The sequence below is a fragment of the Typha latifolia genome, chromosome 10 (assembly GCF_019914945.1).
Source record: "Typha latifolia isolate L0001 chromosome 10, TyphaL0001v2, whole genome shotgun sequence".
Lineage (NCBI taxonomy): Eukaryota > Viridiplantae > Streptophyta > Magnoliopsida > Poales > Typhaceae > Typha > Typha latifolia.
The window spans coordinates 10,102,893-10,125,329 of NC_133095.1; the positions used below are offsets into that span (position 1 = coordinate 10,102,893).

At 31.6% G+C, this 22,437-nt stretch overlaps 2 protein-coding genes across 2 annotated transcripts; both read left to right on the forward strand.

Moving 5' to 3' along the window:
* Positions 1-7,067: 7,067 nt before the first annotated feature.
* On the forward strand, positions 7,068-11,661 carry LOC140797013 (L-ascorbate oxidase homolog). The gene is made up of 8 exons (XM_073150265.1): positions 7,068-7,379; positions 7,471-7,580; positions 8,849-9,119; positions 9,538-9,640; positions 9,758-10,103; positions 10,373-10,738; positions 10,890-10,968; positions 11,114-11,661. Exons 1-8 carry the CDS (start codon positions 7,224-7,226, stop codon positions 11,324-11,326), a joined length of 1,644 nt encoding a protein of 547 aa, XP_073006366.1. The 5' UTR covers positions 7,068-7,223; the 3' UTR covers positions 11,327-11,661.
* A 4,674-nt stretch (positions 11,662-16,335) lies between these two features.
* Positions 16,336-19,685, forward strand: LOC140796499 (uncharacterized). Its single transcript, XM_073149545.1, has 5 exons — positions 16,336-16,546; positions 16,827-16,987; positions 17,441-17,527; positions 17,658-17,816; positions 19,276-19,685. The coding sequence occupies exons 1-5, from the start codon at positions 16,417-16,419 to the stop codon at positions 19,375-19,377; spliced, it is 639 nt and encodes a 212-aa protein (XP_073005646.1). The 5' UTR covers positions 16,336-16,416; the 3' UTR covers positions 19,378-19,685.
* Positions 19,686-22,437: the final 2,752 nt, after the last annotated feature.

Below are 22,437 nucleotides of genomic sequence, written 5' to 3' on the forward strand. Positions count from 1 at the left end.
AATTGTTCATTATATTATTTTGTCCCACTCTAAAAATAAAAATAAATAAATAAATAATGGATAAGAATTTATTGACATATAGCCTTCTAAATAAATATTACATATGCCAATTACTAAGATATAGTAGCGGCGATGTATCAGCGTGTGATAAGAGGTTGCGGCTTTAAACACTCACAACTATAAATTTTATTATAGAAGAAATTAAAATAATTATGCATATATGGTCATACTGTTTTGGCCCATTATTGTTTATGATCTAACCAATTTATAGTCATTTCCTAAGATGGCTGACTTATATGTCTAACTTATATTCTAGGGAGAATTAATCTATACATAGTTTATGATTATTCTAAAGGCTCATGATTAATCAAACAAAAAGTATTATGCATATAAAACAAATAGAAAATTAAATTAATCAATTAGAAAAATATATCATATATTTAATTTAAAAATAATGAAAATTAAATATTAGCTATATTTGGACATTATAAATGTTATGAAAATAATGAATAAACACAATAATTAAGTGAGTAATAATAGAATGACTTATTTCATAACATTTATATAAATATAATCTCAAACCATCATCAACCACTTTATAATTATAATAGAGTTAAAGTAATATTTATTCCACTCTAAGTTATATATTTCTAAGCCTTGTGTACTATGCACCATATTATCTTAAAAGCTATCTTTTTTGCAAGCTATTATAGAGAAAACATAAATTTAAAACTTAATTTGCAAGCTCATCAAAATCTAATATACCTAACCAAAATTTGAAAATGTTTTTTTATGTATTACACCCTTTTAAAATATAATACTTGTGTAAATATTCTTAAAGTTAATGTTTGCTTTATTATCTTTAAAACATTTGTTTTTACATAACTACTCATTTGAATTTTTACCTTTTAAATAATTACCTCTCAAATCTAACTAATTGTTAAAATTTTATTAAGTTAACTTTAAAAAAAATAAAAATACACTTATTGTTATTTACTTGAAAGAAACTGATAATATAACTTGAATTGGTTTAAATCATATCAAGCTTGACAAGAGATGATAATTATACGATACTTCACAAGATATCAAAACTCAATATTTTAATATCAATTAAATAGAGGTCTAAATATTGACCACCTTAACGTGATTAGTTCATTTTATTAAAAGAAGAGTAATTTGATATGTTAATAGATTGCCATCCAATTAATATATATATATATATATATGTATATATTGAAGTTGTGAAATAAGTTTAGATGTAATAAGCAAAACTACCCAAACGAAGATTGTGCCTAAGCTTATTGACATTTCACTCTTTAGTGACACCAAAGAAAATACTACAAACTAGTTGAGTTTTTAATCATTTATTTCAAATGCAAATAGTTTAATATATCGAGTTTTGGTCATAAATGAGTCAATTTGTCTAATTCAATTATTAAACTGGTCATATCTGTATTTGTTCTTCTAATCGTTTTTTTTGGTAATACTTTCAACCTATTTAAGTGAACAGTTTGAATTAGGGAGTATTTAGTTGCTAGAAAGTGAGAAAAATAAAGCACGCACTTCTAGAAATTTTTTTATTTTTAATGTTTGATTATAAAAAATAAATCAACGAAGTGATTTTCTTCTTGTCGTACCAAAAATTTTTTTACTTCCTTTTTTTGACTTCCTTGTTTTAAAAAAAGTCACTTTAGTGAAGTCAATCACTTCATTAAACTTTACTTACTAGTATTAAATATATTCTTAGTTTTATAGTTAATTTAGATGTATTGCAATAGCTAAAATAATCCATCTACTATTAGACATGATCATTAGGCCCGAGCTACCCAATTTTAATCGAGCTAAGCTCGGCCGGAGCCTGATTTAGGCCCGGTCTGATCCAATCCCAAGATGGTAGTGGGCAGCATAGGCTAAGCCTTTGCCCATTTGGCCCAACCCGATAGCCCAATCTACTACTCTCATCTATGGCCCGACCCATAATGCATACATATTTCTATAATTATTTTAGTCTTATATTGGATATTTAGTAAACTATATATCAATATATATAACTATGAATAATGGAAGATAACTAAAATATGTTCATATAAGCCCATTAAACTCAGCCCAATAAGATATAATATTTTTTATTTTTAATATATTATGTTAAACACATTATACTTAACACAAGCCCAATATCTAATGAGCTAGTGGGCGGTAATAGACTAGAATATTCTAGCCCGGCCCGACCCGACCCGCCTGATGATTACATCTTTCTACTATTAAGGATGATACGTCATAATAGCATTTAGTTTGGATGGAGAGAATAGAAGAGAAGAGAAGGATAAAACAAAAGAACATAAAATAACTTTCTAATTGAGAGAACAGAAGAGAAATATGTTTACTTTGTTTGATTTGAAGAGAGAAATGAAGATAAAATAACATATTTATCATTATATCCTTTTATTTAATATTTTAGTTATTAAAATAAATTAGAACAAGCTATAAGATCCATAACTTTACTCTTTTAAATAAATAAAATTATGATAACAAAAATAAAGATATAAGTAATATATATAAGAGTTATATTATTCACAAGCTATAATATTGGTACAAGTTATAATATCTAATATATAATTATTCCACTTTAAAATTGTTAATAGAATCTAAAACATTTAGGTAAATAGTATAATAGGAATATATTTGAAATATTAAAATATAAAAAAGTCTATGTTTTTTTTTTCTCTTCCTTTCTCTCCTTTTCTCTTCACTTTTGTTGGAAAAAAATTGATCATTAGAGACTATTATTTTCTTATTTTCTCTTTCTTTCTCCCTTTCTCTCTACAAAATTTAATCCAAACATGAGAAAAATATTTTCTTTCCAGACTTTCTCTTCTTTCTCTCTCCTATTCTTTCTATCCAAACATGGTATAAGTGTAGGTAAGTTTTTTTTTCTCTAACTTTATTCAAAGATGATCAGGATAGCTTAATCATGATTGAAGCTGATAAATAACCATTACTATTGGATAGAAAATCTAATAGTTGTGAATTTAATTTAAACTACATGAGAATAGTGTTTAAGTTTAAAACACAAGAAGGTAAATTATAATTTGCCCTTTTTTTAAAAAGGAATTTTTATGGTTATGGAGTTCACAGGTAAAGAAGTTAATAGTCTCATTAAAAGCACTGTGTGTCAATGTATGTGATATGTTAGTGCAATTAATTATTCATTCCACTATCTTGATGCATTGCAATGGATGCCAGCTATGTTTTCACATGAACAATGTACTTTGTGCTTGAATCCCAAATGAGCCATAAATATATTATTAGTGAACCCACCACTTTGCCAATCTTCCAGCTTTGCTATGTGATCAAATATCAATTATCAATCCAATTTATGCATGATATAATTAATTTATAGCTACTAGCAAGATGGTTCCTATAAAATAAATGCTAAAAAAACACCCTAAATTTTATTTTGATTATTATTAACACTTCATTATAAAGGTTTTTTTACGGTCCATCTCAATATTTAGATTTTATGTCTAAAAATATTCTGAGTTAAATTTAGCATAACAACAACGAGCAGAACAGATAATAGCTATCTATTCAGTTAATTTAACTCATATTAGAGTTCGAAAGTAAAATGTAGGGATCGATCTATAAATACATACACGGTAGAGTGTTATTGGGTGTTTTTAGTTAGTTTCTTAAAAAACTGGTCAAATATTATTTGACCTACTATTTGATATCATTGTTGTTGAAAAAATATAATTGTGTCATTAAAAGAAGATAAAGGGTTTTTTTTGTGCTTATATACCTTTAAAATTTTCATATTCATATATATATATATATAAATGACTAAAGATCCTTCTTTTATTTTTGCAAATTTTAAAGGGTAAAGTATTTATCACTAAATTTTTTTAACAAAAAGAACAAGATTTTCTTTTCTTGTTTTTCTTGTATTATGATAGTAGGTAACATTAGGTAGTTTTAGAACAATTTAAAGCAATTTATATTATATAAAAAATCCTATTTAAAAGTTGCAAGTGGCAATTATGTGAAAAAACCCAATTAGAGGACTGAAAATTGTAGATTGGACTATAGATCATGTTGAGATTTCGTTGACCTTCTAGCAGTTACATTGGATTCCGGCAGTAGGGAATACTTGGCAGCCCCGGATTGGATGCCTAAGTTCCGAGTCAGAATAAAAGCTTATTGCTTTTATTATCTCAAAAACACCCTTAGTTAACTTTAACCTAATAATAATAAAATTAAATACAGGGTGCTTCTGACAAATTTCCCTTTTAACTAACATTTTTACCATTCGAATTGCTCCAAGGCAAAGATCAAAGGCAGCAGTGGATCCACGACTCCTCTGCTTCTTCTTGTGGGAGCCACCCACATGTGCGAAATTCACGTTCATTTTGGACCGTCGGCTCTCTCATTGGTCGATCAGGAGTGCACGCAATTAACAAATGGAAGAGCGGGAATCTTGTCGCAGAGCATCGAGATCAGTTATTTTAATCGACAAGGCGGGAAGGCGGGAAGGCTTTTACCCATAGATTTCCTTCCGTAACCCGTATGTCAGCCGATCTCCTGCGTCCCCGATTGCATACATTTCCTGCAGTCGTTTGTACTTGCCGGCGTTTGGTTGGCTCCATGGAAGCCTGCACTTTGAAAAGAAGGTACTTTATATATATATATATATATATATATATTTTTTTTTTTTTTTTTTTTTATTATTATTTTTTTTTTACTTTTATCTGAAGAGGGTGCATGAGTGTGGTTTCAAAAGGGTACGCTTGACTGTTATAAATCATTTGCTAGTGTATTTCATGAATCTTAATGCAACTAAAGCTCCAATCACTCGTGAATAGGTGTGAAAGTTGGTTTGATTAACTCCAACCCAACCCCATCTCTGTGCCCTAGATACAAAAAGGATAAGTGTAGATTTTTTTTCTATAAAAAAATTGAATATGATTATATATATATATGTCGAATCAGGATTCGAATATTAGGGATTATAAAAATTGATCTGACTAGATAATCCGATACAATAATCTGGCTTTAAATAAAATTGAATTTAGATTACTCGATTTAGGTCATAAATAAGTTAACATATCTAATTCGATTATTAAACAGATCGCTTTCGTGTTTATTACTTCAACTCAATTAACTCGTTTATGACACGATAACTAAGCTAGACATAATTAAGAAAAATATAAAATTATCTTCTTTGCTGGAGTGTTGTGATACTAAAGATAAAAAGTGCAAGTGGTAATAGTAATTGTGGACATTTGGGCAGCCAAAACCGTTAGTTGTGATCTTCATTGATTCGGAAAATGACTTAGGGGTTGAGATGGACCAATAGGAATATGTTTTGATCACAAATGAAAGGAGAAGAGAATGTCAATCCTCTTTGCTATGCGTAGGAAATCTAGACACTGACATATAGCCATGTTTATAGCCTTGTAGTCATTATTTTTTTTATTATATTTACATCTCTTTTACCTCTATATAAAAGCATAACTTCTCTATATGTATGCTATTCAATTCTAGTATTGAAAGAATTGTACTAAAAAACAGAAGCTTTGAGAATCCTATTGCCTTCAATTTTCTACAACTCTTCTTATTTTCTTGTCTCTTATTTATATTGTTTCAAAGTTTACCCCCACTGTGTGAAGAAGGTGTAGTGTTGTCGGAACTAGCGAATTGATTAAAATATTGATATGTGATAAGTGGAATCAAAGCAACGTTGTTGTGATCTATGACTTACTACTGCAATCGATGACGTGTTGTTGCAATCAATGAACCATTATTGGTATTCTTTCTATGAAAATGAAACACTCCAAATACGATAAGAGAAAGGAGCCTACACAGGATTTTATACTCATGGAAGATCGTTTGTTGACGATGGATGATGCCTTCAAAGTTTAGTTAGCTTGATTGATAACATAATGAGAGTTGCTGAGGCAACTAGCTTTGAAGAATTGCAATCCAAAATCAATGAGGTTGATGATATCAAGTTAAGAGTCACCTTCTTAGCAAAGATTGTGACAAGCAGAGGTCTATTTGCGAAGGACGCACTTGGATCGTGTATCCTAGAATCGCTCGGGTTTAAGATCATGTGTGATGCGAAGGAGGTCGATAATTTCTTTTGGAGGATCAAGTGGTACCTCAAGATGTTGAGGCTTGAGGATGAGGGTGAGGAGATCTAAACCACGTCCATGTATTTCACCAATGTTGTGGTGGTGTTGACTATCGGTTAAGATCGACAAAAGTCTTTGACATATCAACTTGTGAATGAATATGAAGCATGAGTTAAAGGCACAATTCTACTCAAGAAAGTTGAGTTCTTGCACGAAAGTAGAGTTATAGAAAAAGCTCGTTGGCTTGTGAGGCTCGGCTTGTTTAAAGCTTGACTTGAGCTCTAAATGAGCTGAGCCACTTTAGACTCAACTTGCTCAAGCTTGGCTGAATAGACTTGATATATAATATATGAATGATATAATATATATATATATATAAATAGAATTTTTAGCTGTTTTGCCCCTATATCAAAAATTTGATAGATTACATATGCCCTTATAACTATGTTTCCTCTAAATACATTAAATTAGTTTTAGTGGATTAGCTTAATAGAATTATTCGCCGAACTTGTATGATTGAGCTCGATCTCAGTTATATTAATTTTGAGCCAATCTCGGCTCATTTACACCCATATATAGCATAACGTGACTCTCACCGACTAATATCTTTAAGAATTTTATTTATATAATTGTCACTATAAAACTTTCAAAATATTAGAATTGCCACTAAATTCTTATACGAACAATTCCGACGGTAACTATGGAAATTTGAGGAATGCGGTGGCAATTATAATATTTTAAATATTTTCTATGGCCTAATTATGAAAAAAAAAAAACACCTATTTATCTATTTATGATCAGTATAACTAATTTAATTAATGTAGTCGTATTTATGTTGGTATTCCCTCGAACCAATCCGATCCAACTTCAATCCTGCTAATCCGACCAGAGATTGCCGCCACTCCGTAAGATCTACCCATCCCTTACTTTTCCCCTGACAGCTCACTCTTCTCTCTCTCTCTCTCTACAAAAGGACACCGACACCCACAGCTCTCGCTACTCTCTACACTCTCCATTCATCACAACACAAACACCTCTCTCTTTCTCTCTTCTTTTATTCATTAAGAGAGAGAAGAGAGAGAGAGAGAGAGAATGGGCAAGAAACCCAATGCTTCCTTCTCTCTCCTCCCCCTCCTCGTCGCCGTCGTCGCCGTCTTCACCGTATCAGTAGTCGGCGACGACCCCTACCGCTTCTTCACTTGGACCGTCACCTACGGCGACATCTGGCCTCTCGGCGTCAAGCAACAAGTCGCTCCTCCCGCCACTATTCTCGCTTCTTTTTCTTTCTTTTTAAGTTTATTATCCAATCGATTTTATTTTTATTCGCGGATTTTCGCAGGGTATTCTCATCAACGGGCAGTTCCCGGGGCCGCAGATCGAGGCCGTGACCAACGATAACGTCATCATCAACGTCTTCAATAAACTCCCCGAGCCTTTCCTTCTCTCCTGGTATACTCCCCAAACTATATTTGTTTTGTATATAGCACCCTACGTTGGGTTCCAAATGCAAATTGGATCAATTTTGGGTGTGAAATGTAACTTTCCCTTGAAAATATTTAAATTCCAATATGGGACATTCCTTTAAATACAATTAAATAGTACTTCCCGTGATCCATGGTGGGATAGTTAATTGGTTATCTCTCTGACCGCTGCTGTTCGCCTTTTGGGGCAGAGGGGCAATATCGAGATTTGGGAAATTCTTGGCGTTTTCCCTGCGGGAATATTCTCTGTTTCTGGATTAATATTTTTATTTTGGGTGGTTTAATTTCGCTTAATTTGGCTTAATTTAACCTCTTTAATTATCATGTGATCTTATTATTATAAACTAGTGAGTCACGAGATCTTGATCCAATCTAGGATTGGATCTAATTTAATTTAAGGTTAGATCTGAGAAGAGAGAGAGAAAAGAGGGAGAAAGAGAGTGATTGAAATGATAGTCGATTAAGATAATTTTTTTAAAAGTAAAATAGTAATTAATAAATATTTGATTAACGGTCCAGATCCTAACTGTGGGATATAGACAGTTGAGGAATATATCCATATTTGACTTGCAAAATATGAGAAATGTGAAACTAGTCAAATCACTACATGGATATTTAGGTATAAATTGAGTTTTTGACCTCACTAGAATTTTTTTTTATAACCAAAATAAATTATCTCTCAAATTTATTATCAAATAGACTCTAATTCACCGCAATATTAATAGAAATGCTAAACTAATCAGTGTTTTTAAAAATACTAATCAATTTAGCATTTGTATCATTTGTGAATTTTTTTCTTAACCGCTAAAAGATTAAGTTAAAAAGATTTGTATATATAAAACACTAAACTGATTAGCGTTTTTGCTTAGAGATAAAATGCTGATTAGTTCAGTGTTTTTATTAGAGTTACAGTAAATTAGATCCCATTTGGTAATAAGTTTGAGGAGTAGTCTATTTTAGTAAAAATAAATTAGAACATGGCTAATTTGGTAAAAAAAACTCGGATAAATTTGGATACTATTCTTCAACTCCTATTCATGTTCAGATAAGACCATCTGAATACAAATATAAATACGCATGTGAGGATTGATAGACAAATCTAAGTCCTTCTCCCACAAACTCGGATACAGAATTTGATCATGTTAAACTTAGTTACACTCCATCTCCATTTTTGCTTTAGAAATCATTCGTATGTATATCGGTATACGTCTCAATTGATCACTCTAAGCTTTGCAGGAACGGAATACAGCAGAGGAGGAGCTCATGGCAGGATGGAGTTTATGGCACAAACTGCCCAATTCCACCAGGAAAGAACTTCACATATGTTCTGCAGATGAAGGATCAGATAGGCAGCTACTTCTACTTCCCTTCTCTTGCCTTCCATAAGGCTGCTGGCGGATTCGGCGGCATCAGAATCCTAAGCCGACCGATGATTCCTGTGCCATTCCCTCCTCCAGCTGCAGATTACACTCTCTTGATTGGTGACTGGTTCAAGGCTAACCATAATGTAAGCCACTTAATTGCAACATTTCTATATCTTTTTTATCTGCAAAGAGCTTAAGCTGACTGAGAATGCTGAATTTAATCATTTAGGATTCATCATATTTCATGATAAGGGGTAGGGATGATAAGTTCAGATGCTCAAAATGCCTCTAATATGCTCATCTTTCCACTATCTCTATTAAAAGCTGATAGGATTTTCAAATTTATCTATGGTAATTTATCTCTAAATCTGGCCTAGAGACTTCTTTAAGGCCTATGAAATGGACTTGAATTTAAGTAAATAATGTTTATTTACTTCATTGCTAGTGAGGTCTAGGCGACTGTTAAAATTTAAATCGCGGTAGATCTAATCTCTTATTTTTTGCACCTTCAATCTGCACACATGGGTTCATTAATATTAAAGAATATTTCTTTTTCAACAGAGCCTGAAATATACACTAGACAGCGGGCGAAATCTACCCTTCCCCGATGGGCTTTTGATCAATGGCCGCGGGTGGAACGGAAATACTTTCACAGTTGAGCCAGGTATACATACTGGCACTATTGATTCATTCTTCCTTCAAATTCATTGAATCAATAATTGCATCCAGTTCACCTATAAAATTTCGACCAATTAGACTTTACAAATCTCCACTTTTATAGGTAGAACATATCGGTTTCGGATATCTAATGTTGGGCTGACAACGTCATTGAACATAAGATTTCAAGGCCACTTGATGAAGCTGGTTGAGGTTGAAGGATCTCACACCCTCCAAAGCTCCTATTCTTCACTTGATGTCCATCTTGGCCAGTCCTATTCTGTCCTTATTACAGCTAATCAGCCATCACTAGACTATAGCATTGTGGTCTCGACCCGACTCACCAGTACCGTGCTTACAACCGCCGCAATCCTCCATTACAGTAATGCTTGGGGGAAAGCTACTGGTCCTTTGCCGGGAGCACCTACTATTCAGATCGACTCATCCCTCAACCAGGCCAGATCTATTCGGTATAGTCTTCAATATTTTCTCTCTTCTATTTCATTTCAGCATTCAATAGAAACCTACTATAAGCTTCTGATTACTTTATTGATGCAATATAACTTATAATCAGTACATGTAGGTAAAAACTGAAGTGTAACATTCAATCATTTTAGCTTTGTGGGTTTCTAGCTTTCTGGCAGACTCTGAAGCTTGCTACCATGCAATGAGTGTTATGAATGAGTCAATATTTTGAAGTTGATGATCACTCTCTGAAACTTTACTATCTTGAAACCAGATGGAACCTGACAGCTAGTGGTCCAAGGCCAAATCCGCAAGGCTCATATCACTATGGACTTGTGCGAACCACCAGAACTATAAGGCTAGCAAACTCTGCACCTATCATCAATGGCAAGCAGAGATACGCAGTCAATAGCGTCTCATTCGTTCCAGCTGATACGCCGCTCAAAGTTGCCGACTTTTACAAGATTCCTGGAGTATTCTCCTTGGGAAGTATTGCTGATAACCCAACATTCGGGCCTGGGTATCTTCAAACATCTGTCATGGCTGCCAATTTCCGGGATTACGTCGAGATCGTGTTCGAGAACTCTGAAGACAGTGTGCAGTCGTGGCACATTGATGGATATTCCTTCTGGGTTGTTGGGTATGATCATTCTACAGAAAACCTATAGATATTCTTTTCTCTCTCTCTCTCTCTCTCTCTCTCTCTCTCTCTCTCTCTCTCTCTCTCTCTCTCTCTCTCTCTCTCCTTTGTCCCTTGTTATGTAACAAAAAAATTCGTTTGCAAAATGCAGAATGGATGGAGGTCAGTGGACGCCTGCGAGCAGAAAAGGTTACAATCTTAGAGATGCTGTTGCTCGTTGCACTGTTCAGGTATAGCAATGCATAAAAGTGCTTCTTTAAGCAGTACTAAGTAATGATTTATATAGTTCTCGTCCTTCTTATGATTTCCTTCTAATACTACTGCTATCATCAGATGGTTCATTGTTCTTTATTTTCTTTCTTTCTTTTCTTTCAGGTGTATCCTAAGTCATGGAGTGCTATTTACATGCCTCTAGACAATGTAGGCATGTGGAACATTAGATCAGAAAACTGGGCCAGACAATACCTTGGGCAGCAGTTCTATCTCCGCGTCTACTCTCCGGCGAATTCATGGAGGGATGAGAATCCAATTCCTAGAAATGCTCTTCTCTGTGGTCGCGCGGCAGGGCGTCGAACACGACCGCTCTGATCTAAAGAACTTGCAGTATTCATCGCATTCTGTCACGAGAGGGTGACAGAAGTTGAAGAACACTGCTAAGGCCTCAGCTTAAGTCTGCTATTCTTATTCAAATCAGAGTTAGATCATCACCCTTCCTATCTTTACCTCTCTTCTTGCCTCCTCCTCCTGCAGCATTTTGCAGTTGAGTATTTATGTACCAATCCTGATGAGGATATTCTTGCTTAATAATTCTAAAAACCTTTGATAAAAATCTATTAGGAGTAAACTTGACCTTTGGTGAGACAAACCAAAGTTCAGATATGTTCTTCAATCCAGAAAATAGAAAATAATGTTTGGTGTACCAATGAGATGTTCAACAAGATCCTCCCTACTGCTGCCATTTCATTTGAGAGTTCCAGTGCACATAGAAACTTGCCAATCTAAAAGAGTGGTCATGTGTTACATCACTCTATTGCAGCCTCAGATTGCAGCTTAGATAAAAAAGTTAATATAAAAGCTTAATTTTTATATAGTAGACTAACAACATATATTAGAACTAAGTGATTTTTACATAATTATCACTGAAAACTTTCAAAATATAATAATTGGCACTGCATTCTTTAAAATATAATTATTATAGTATGGTTAATTTTTAACAGTATATTTCTAATAGATTATTATTAAAGATAATAAACACATATATAAATGACTAAAATACCTCCCATTTTTTAAGTTTAGAGTATATTTATCAATAATTTCTGATAAGATACTTTTCGTTATATTATGATATTGAATCTAATATTGGATAGCTTTTAAACTATTTTAAATAATATATACAAGGGTAAAATAGTCTTTCTAGATCTAAGTTGTTTTTAATAATAATTAGTTAGTTTAACTAACATAATAATATTTTTGAACGAGATTTTGGTGGCAAATATTTATAAAATTTTAGTGGTATTATGTAAAAATCTCTGTAAGTAATTACATTTGGACTCTCTCTATTGCTGATTTTCATAGACTTCTTTATTTATTATTTTATAACACTTTAACTCTCCTAACCATTTAATATCTTTCAGTGTAAATAGAAAAATATCAAATTACTATTTTATTTAACTTTTCTTTTCTCTCTAAAATAAGGGTAAAATGGTTCTCAGAGTGTCTAAAATTGACCACATGATAATCACTGACATTTAATAAATAGATTCGAGTAGGCTAGGGATTGTCGGAAGCCGGTGCTTAAAGTTCAGATTCACTATGAAAACTAAAATATGTGTTGTCCGAGAAGAGGTGATGACTACAAATAAATTCATGGACAATACTAGTGTAACTATTTTAATTATTTATAGTGGTATAAGAGAGTTTATATTGGTATAAGTTATTTTAGTGTTTAGTTGTATACTAGTATAGCGTGTAATAATTGTATTTAATACAATATGAAGTTAAAATAATATTTTGGCAATGACTAAAATACTCTTTATAATGGATGAACGAGGAGGAGAAGAGAAGATGAGAAGAAAAGCAAGAGCGATTGAAATACTAGTTGATTGAAGTAATACATTTTCAAGAGTAAAATAGTAATTAGTAAATATAAAAATATTAGATAAAAAAGAGAGAATAGAAAATTAGATATTACTATACTAGTATAAACCTAAATGGTTGCCTAATTGCTGTACAAGAATAATAATACTTATATCAAAATAATTATATTCTTATTCTACAAATAAACAAGGGTAAATGTGCTCATAAAACTGGCTGATATTTAAAATCTTCATTGCTGATTTCTTTATCACACGTAATATTTTCAAAAGTATAAAATTATTTTTATATATATTGAAAAACTAATAAAGCTACATATTAAATTGCCAATATAAAATCACTACATAAGAGGATTATAAAAGAAATCACTCTCTATTATATGATGATATAAGTTTTTAAAGATTTTAAAAGTAGGTTATGACAGACCATAGTCTATTATAATTTTTTTTAAGTGAAATCATACATATTTATAATAGAATGAGGCTCTTTACAGTGTGAGGGTTATGCATTGAGTTCTCTTTAGACTAAAAATTTAAAAATAAGCAATTTTTTAATTACGGAAGGTCTTAAAGTTATTTTAATAATCTATTCTGATTGGTTAAGATGCTTTCATATAGATATTTATCTTAAAAATGACATCGTTTAGAGAAAAGATATTATAAGATATTATAACTTATTCTCTTATTATTTCGCCTAATTTTAATTTATTCTTATGTACTTTAAATTTAATGACATGGTAAAAGATTTGTAGTCAGTAATCTCACAGCATCTTAAATGATAATCCAAACTTGAAGCAATAATTATAATAGTAATTATATAGAACCCAAATTGATAGCATTAATTTGAAATATTTTGTTGGATGATAGTACTGATAAATAATATGATCAAAGTAAGTTTGTAGTAATTTAGAAAATTTTATAAGTCCAGGTATTAGTTTAATATTTAGGAGTTAAATGCATGCTCATACTTATTTCTCCTATTCACTAACATGAATAATTAGCTCATCATTGAACATAAATAATAAGGGACTTGATTATGTTATTTGCTTACTACACCTATGGTTTTGAATATATATGGATATATGAACATATTTACAATGAAATGTAAATCAATATTGATGTACATCAATGAAGGTGTTTATATAAAATATTAAAAAATGTATGAAAATATTTAAATTAGGAACTTATATACTGTATGTGAATATTTATTTGATTATATCATTAGTTATAGTATTTTAATTTATCTCAATATGAAAATATATTATTAGCTTTAAGTCATTATTTGGCAAAGTTTCTGACGAGGTCATTTGATTGATCATATACTAGACATATGGGTTATACACGTATAGACGGAGACATACTATTTGAAGTAATGTCATAATTCTAAAATTCTTTTTGGAAGGATACTATACATAATAAAATATAGCCAATAATGTAAAATAAAATTTAGATCATAAACTGAATTTCTATCAAAACCTATAGGTTATAAATAGATGTTCAAGAAGAAATCTAATACAGATGAATCTATAAATAGATATAAAGCTAGACTAGTAGTTTAATTTTTTTTCTCAAAATAAATAAATAGACTATTTTAACACATATACACCGGTAAGTAGTTTCACTACTTTGATAGCATTATGTGATGCCCCATCAAAATTTGGTTGAAACTAAAATGCCAAAAGTGTGTATGGTTTAAGCAATATAATAACAAAGATAGACTTAAGGGACACTACGATAATTAGGCAAGACTTAAGTTTATCCACTGTTGGGCAAGCCTTAAGCTTATCCACTATTAGATAGATAAGGACAAGGGGTGAACACTTTACTTGTAAATGAATCTAAAATTAGTAAATAAAAGTGAGAACTTCACAAAAAAAGATTGTATTATCTGAGTTATTGAAGTCTCTTTTATTTTTTCTTCATTTTACACTATCTTTATTTCGAGGCTTACTTTATTTTGTGAGAAAAGTAAAATGACACACAAATTAGTAAACCGATCGAAAAGGTTGAATTTGTAACAATTAGTTTTTATATATAAGTTATATACATATCATATGGATGTTAAAACAATATTTATAAATGAGGAATTATAAAATAAATAATAATATAAGATAATTAAAAGATTTTGTAACAAATGATCTCCAAATAGAAACACATCCTAAGATGGACTTTACATTTCTAGAATTTGTGATTTAATTTGTATCACTATATCCTTTAAGTACATGAGAATATTCAGCATAGGCTAATGCTTAGTTTATTGCATTCTCAAAATATTTAAATATTCTATTAAGAGCAACCTAATGATGATTACAAGGACTATTTGTGGATCTACTTAATCTCTATATAAAGTGCACAAATTTGTTGTGCAATGCATGCTGATTTATAGATTACTTGTGTTCTTTTTTAATTTTGAAGAAGAACAATAAATTGTAAGTATACTTTTCACATCAATAGCTTATGCATTTTTATCATTTTATTTCAATAAAATATGAGATTCATACATAACTAGCTATAATTTCTAATTAATCTGATATCTAAAATATTTTGTTTTGCCGTAGGCCCTTTATATCAAATTAATTAGACAAATATTTTTTTTACCTTGACAATTAGTTCAAAAGACAATACTAAAATTAAGATAACATAAAGATACAAAATCAATGTATCTCTATTTTAGTCTTAAAATATAGAAATTTATCAAAATTATTATTTTAAAATTTAAATGACATAATTAGAGAGTTAAATTTTAGATGCCACTATTTAATAGTTTATTTCAAACCATATGATGATTTTAATTTACATACATTATGCTCTTATTTTATGAAAAGGTTCAGTGACTTAATTGCTAATTAAAGGATGGGAGGACTATTTTATGAAATATTTCATCCTAATAATTCAAACATTAAATTGCATGATTTGTTATAATATTGATAAATGTGTATGATTATCATTTAGAAGAAAATTATAAAAGTAATATAATGGAATGATTAATAAAAAGCATGAGATGCAATGAGTTATATGTTATATCAATTTGTATCAATCACTATATGCGTCACTAGCTATATGTTATATCAATTTATATCAATCTCTATATGTGATGTGTATCTATATGTTATATTAATTTATATCAAATACTATATATGAAAAATTAATTTTCTAACAATTCAAACTTCAAATTTAGATATTTCATATTTCTAGAGCGAGTTATATAAAAAAGAATGTAAAACTCTTAAAAGTGGGAGTTTAGAATATGTAGTAAGATAGATGCCATTAGTACAAGTAACTAGCATTATGGAGCTCTTTTCCTTTTATTTTTTATACTTTGGTGCTTTTTAATTTTTTCAAGCTATTATTTTTTATAATTGAGAGAACAAAAATTCTCTTATATTTATATTGTGTAATTATTTCAAAATATTGGGCCTAAGCCCAAAAAGTTCAGGCTAGGCTTGGGACGAAATGTCTGCGGAGATATCTTTCATTTGGTTGGATAAGAAGAGGAAAACGTTTACTTACCACTACTTCTTGTCCTTCAATTTGTTCGAATATAGCATAAAGGATTCAATAACTCCTTGGTTGAGAGAAACCGAAATGGCTGTCGATTTGGGAAGATCCGCCTCAAATCCAGCTTTGGTTTTGTTGGATTCTCCCGCTCATCGGTTTCCTTCCAGCAGAAGCAGCAGCCTTTTCCCGCCATGTTATCCTTCTTCTGGGTTTCCAGGTAAAAAGTTTCAATCTTTTGCCCTTTCTGATCGATCTCTCAATTGGGTTCTCAAAGTAACAATCTTTGCAGCCATGGAAGTTGGGATAATTAGACATTTTCTTCTGATTTCCTACTTATTTGTTGAAGATTTTGTAGTTGGGGATTTCATCAGTTGGGTTTTAGTGTTTTCTTTCTGTTAGTTGATGTGATATGAGATTGTTTGGTTCAAATTACTAGAAATTACCTTAGTTAGCATACTAATAGTTTAGTCACTTGTAATGTTCAATTACTGGCGCAGCTGCTTGCCAAACTATAAGCCAGGCGAGAATTGCCATTTTATCAGCACAAGGTTCTTCTCGATTGAATATGAGAAGCTCAAGTTCTTGGATAACCAGGTGCAGTGGTTCATCATCCTCTCAAGACAGTGCAGAGGACTCAAAATCTTCAACAGAAGAGAAGGTATATCTTGGCTAACGCATAACTATTTTACGGGCTAAGAGTCAGAATGTTCTATTAATTGATAATGATATCAAAGTTAGCTATCGTTGCTGTCCTTGTTATGAAATGATGTCTTTCAATTTCATATGCAAAAGGAAAGAAAATGATTAAATTGCCACCTGCATTTCTCGAATTCTCAAATAATTGAAATGATTTTATAAGGTATGAATACTTGTAGTATAAGAATAGATTTAGAAGATAAATGCTTGCATGCCGAACCTCAAATTAGTTGAACAGAAGTGGAACCCTAATTTCTGCTTAAGGAAGGAATCTTTTCGAAGCTTTACTTTCGATAGAACAATAACCCAAAGATCGTTAATTGCTTTCTCACACTAACATTCAAAGTGCATGTTTGCTATTCACTGCCTATGGGCACTTAGATAGTACCTAAACTGCTTGTTGTCTGTCAAACAGGTACCTTTTGGATACACAAGAAAGGATGTGCTATTGATTGGTCTTGGAGTAACTCTTCTTGGTGTTGGTTTGAAGACCGGATTGGAGGTTATGCGGCTTTCACCTATTCATTCCACCTTTGTTGTTCATTTTTGTAAACTTGCATCAACTGTAGCATATGATATATGGACTGCTATAAGCAATATTTATGTTGTCTGTTATCTTTACCCTGCTGCAGTTTGCTGGTGTTGATCCTCTGAAAGCAGGCAATGTTGTTCAATTAGTTATGGTCTTGGGGTTAACTATTGGTTGGATCTCAACATACATATTCAGAGTCTCAAACAAAGACATGACTTATGCACAGCAGTTAAGGGACTACGAGAACAAAGTGATGGAGGTTAGTCCTAATTTTTCTTCAAGCTAGAGCTCTAATGAGGTTGCCTTTTATGTCGATGATCATAAATACTTGAATATTTCTTTTTTAAATTGTCTATCATTATTGGCTTATAACATGACAACTAAAAACTCTTTATATATAAAGCAAGATTCCAAAACTCGGTACTGGGATTGGGATCAGCCGTTAGAAAAAATGATACGTATCGGTCGTATCGATCGTATCAGCCGTCTATATCGGATCAGACTATTTTTAATTTCATAAAATTTTAAATATTATTTAAAATGTAAAAAAGTTTCTAAAAATTTATAGAAAATAACAAAAAAATAAGAAATAAAAAATTAGTCACATTTGAACTTTAAAAACTAAAGAAAAACTTATTCAAAACTATAATGAATTTTGACTTGAATTAGATAAACTTTTATACTCATAAATTATTATTAAAGAATAACATAAAGAGAGAGATCTCTCTTCATTGTTGTTCTCTAACAGTAAGAAAGGATGAGTTAAAAGTAGGTGAAAAAGAAGAAAAAAAACTCTGAGTTCACCAAAGTATGAATTAGTTATAGGGGCTTGCGGGAATGATCACCAAATAAACTTGGTGAAGCATAAGAGTGAGAGGAGAGTGTGTGTAAAAAATAGAGAGTAAAAACTAAAAGTTTAAAAAGAAATTAGTTGATGAAATTAATTATTAATGCCTCCTAGGTTAGATATATTTTAGATTCGATCTGAATCTCAAAAGAAAAATTAATTTCAGTCAATATTATTGTTTTCAGTCGATACGGCTGAAACTAGTTGAAACCGGTCGATACCGACTGATACTGGCCGAAACTGAACCGAAACTGGTCTGATCGGGACCGGTTATGGCCAATCCGGATTGGCTGATCAACTCAGGATCAATTAATTTTGGGATCCATGATATAAAGAAAATAACGAAGCTAAAATGCTAACACTCTTAAAGCCACTGAGTTGCATGTAATTACCTAACCTTGTAGTAGTCCTTTTGTTATAGCTTGTACGAGTCTGCATCTCTATTTAGAACCTACAAAAGAAATTCCTAAGGTAGTCTTACATTTTGTCATCACTATGAGAAAACATTTTGTCATCCATGAATAGGTGATTTGACATTTTTTGGCATCCTCCTTTTAGCGAGACAGATGTTTTTGTTCCTAGAGAATATGATCATTTGAAGTTAAGTGACGGAACTTTCTGATCATCCTTTTCCAAATAGTTATTAGAATTTAGAAAATATGGTGAATCCTATATCAACTTCTGCTAGTATCTCATCCAGTCGTTCAGCAAACCCTTTCATTCCTTTCCATCGGGACAGACACTGTCTTTGTAAGAAAGGTTAAATGTACTTGCAATAAACTGTGTTTCAGAAAGCTATTCTAGGCTAATCTACTTGTCTAGATGTAATTCTACACAAGAATTTGATGATGATCCTTCATTTTCTTTTCAGAAACGATTGGAAAGCCTCACAGAAGCAGAGTTGCAAGTGTTGCTTGAGCAAGTAGAGGAGGAAAAGGGGCGCCTAGCTAACGGCGAGCAACTCTTGAAGTGAATTCATGTGATTCCAACCAGATTGATTAATGTCTTACATCCCATGAAAGTGGTCCGAAATTATGCCTTGTAAATGACTTTCTTCTGTTAGTACAGCTATAGGGCCTCATAGTTACCACAGCTGATGGATAAGCTGATACGAGGATGAATTGTTTTGTTATAGAAATTTAAGCCATAGCCATCTGTGTCTTATTGTTGACAACTGTTAATTCATATGATGGCAAAATTAGACTCATTGCGATGTACTCAAAATTGCAGTCTGTTCATTTACTTGCAGTTCATCATCTTCATGAGGCTGTATTGTATCAACTCCAACTGATTGCATTTTAGCTTGGTTGTTTTGCTAAATAGCCATGAGGTCAGGAATTTGAATTAATTAGCTCAGCATTATCCAGGTTTTAGAATAAAAAAAGTATGACCATATAAGCTCAGCAGCTTATTTAAAATGGCCCATGATAGTTTTTAACCAAATTGGACTCGTATAAACTTATTTACCTAAATAGTCCTCCCCAAACTTGATATAAAATAAGGTTTCTTTTGGACAAGTTAGCTGCTATTTGTTTCTATTAAGGGTAGGCATAGACAATAAGAAAATTATTCTTTAATTTATATTTATATGTTAATTGGAAAAATTAGAGAGGTTTGTTATATTATAAGTGGATAGATCAGAGAAAAATATTTAATTTAGATATGAATAAAAATCAATGTAGCCGCCCGTTTCTCTCCAATATCTTATCGTGTTTTCACGTTACTATTATTCTTCTCTTTTTGAGAAATAATAAGAACTTAATAGTGTCTCAGTTAAATCGATGTCGTTAAGATTTTAACCTGGGTATACTCATCCAACTGAACTCTCATAACTTAATAACAAAATCTTCAACTTCACGGCTCTCATGATGCTCGGCTTTCACTTTAGGGCAATTTGATTCCACACCTAAATTTTCTCAATAAATATGCCTTCACCCTATGATAAGAACCATTGTATATTTGCATACAATAATTACATTTAAATCTAATATTTCCTCTTTTATCTCTCATCTTCTTCAATTTGTTGGAACTCTACTTCCAGCATAAGCATCAAGACTACCAACCATTTTCTAAGATAATTCAACATGAAAGTATTTTAATACAATAATACAATACAATAACACCAGTACTTAATCTGTTAAGACAATAAAACTAGTAACACTAGTATGTAATTAAAACTTTATAGGAAAAGGTAGCAGACTAACATTGTAGTAATTTGTTAAGACATGCTTTATATTGTCAGGAAAATTAGTGGAGATTGAAGAAAGAGAGGACATTTCGTAGCTTCTATGAAATAACATGAGAACTCTATTTTGTCATAATAGAGAAAATTAGTGGAGATTGGACAAAGACAGAAGAAAAAATTTCTAAATTGGAGAAAGAAGGAGAACAACAACAAATACCAATATAACCAACCCTAAAATATGAAACAAGAGAGAAAAAGAGAAATAGAGAAAACCCTAAATTTACATATCAAAGACAAAGAGATACATTTTCATCAAGTGGAATTGCCGTCAAGGAAGCAAGAGGGAGAAAGAGAGACATTTATTTGCTCGCCGTCAAACAGAGTTGCCCGTCGAGGGAGAAAGAGAGATTTTGCACCGCCATTGTTTGTGAGAGGAAGGCCATTGTCGTTGGAGTCACCGTGAGGAGAAAAATGGCTGGTTTGATTGCCTGGGAGTTAAGTTTTTTAATGTCAACGAGTTGGTTAACCAGTTAAAAGGGCTTGAGACTAATTTTTATTGAAAACCTGACTTGAAAGTAAAGGAAGTAAAGGAAGACTAGGGCCTTCGAACACACTGTTGTATTGGCATCTTTTATAGTTGACTTGAAAGTAGTGTACAATAACATTACTCTTCAATATATATATTGTACATTACTCTTCAATATATGGAAGATGACAAGTACTTACAAGAGGCAGTATAAATCGTATGAAGTTCAATTTTCTGTTTGCATACTTCTACAGTTACACGGTATATACATCTTTTCTTCTTCATTATTTGCAAATCTAAATTTTATATAAGGTAAGTAAGTAGAAAATATTTTGAAGGAATGGTTCAGTGAAATATATGATCGTGGAGTGTATCTAGACAGAGGCTAAAACGTTACACTCATAAAATATGTTCTAAGATAACATGCCAGCTTAGATTGTGGTATATTTATACAGGAATACAAAAATCGTATTCAAAGAATGTGAAAGTCTCTACATTCAAATAAAAGAATACGAAGAGTCTCATATTAGTCATGCTATCTGATAGATTTGTAAAGAATCGTAATAACTGGCATGTATGGTAATACATTTATATATAAAGAGTTATATATTCTACTCTCTATATTTATGCTCAAAATCACTTTATTTATATATTTTACAAAGTCTTAAACTAGCCTCAGTATTTACGACTCAAGTGAGACGGAAATCACATATGGCTAAGCCTTTTAAGAGCTTCAACTTGGTGATCTTAGACGACCCAACTAGGTGCATACTCTTCTTATGAATAAGGATAAAGTAAATCACAGAGTTGTTAAGACAACTCAGTGAGCTTGCGTAAGATTTGATATATTTTATTCCCACTGACCAATTATTGATCAATGCTAGACTGATAAAGCCTCATGATCGCAAATAAGAAGGAGCGTAGTGGATAAGAAGAGGGTACTGAGATACTTATTTATCTTAAGAATAGATTTGAATTAGATTTAGGAGGGAGATAAAACTTAAATTTCTACAAATTAATTTCCTAATTAGTGAGTTTTTCAAAAGCATTAAACACATTCATAAACCCTCTTAATACATAGAAGCTAATACTTAGCTCAGTACGCTCTTAAAATAAAATATAAACTTTATAAGGTGACAGCTAACGTGTCTAAAATATAAAGTTTTGATAATTAAGTTTAAGAGTGGATCATTTGGATAAATAAATTTTCCAAGTTGAGCTTAAAAAAGCTCCAATCTATAATGCAACTACTTTGTAATTTGTCCCTTGCCCATTATCCTACTTATAAAGTGTCTTTACTTGGCTTCTATATCATTCATATA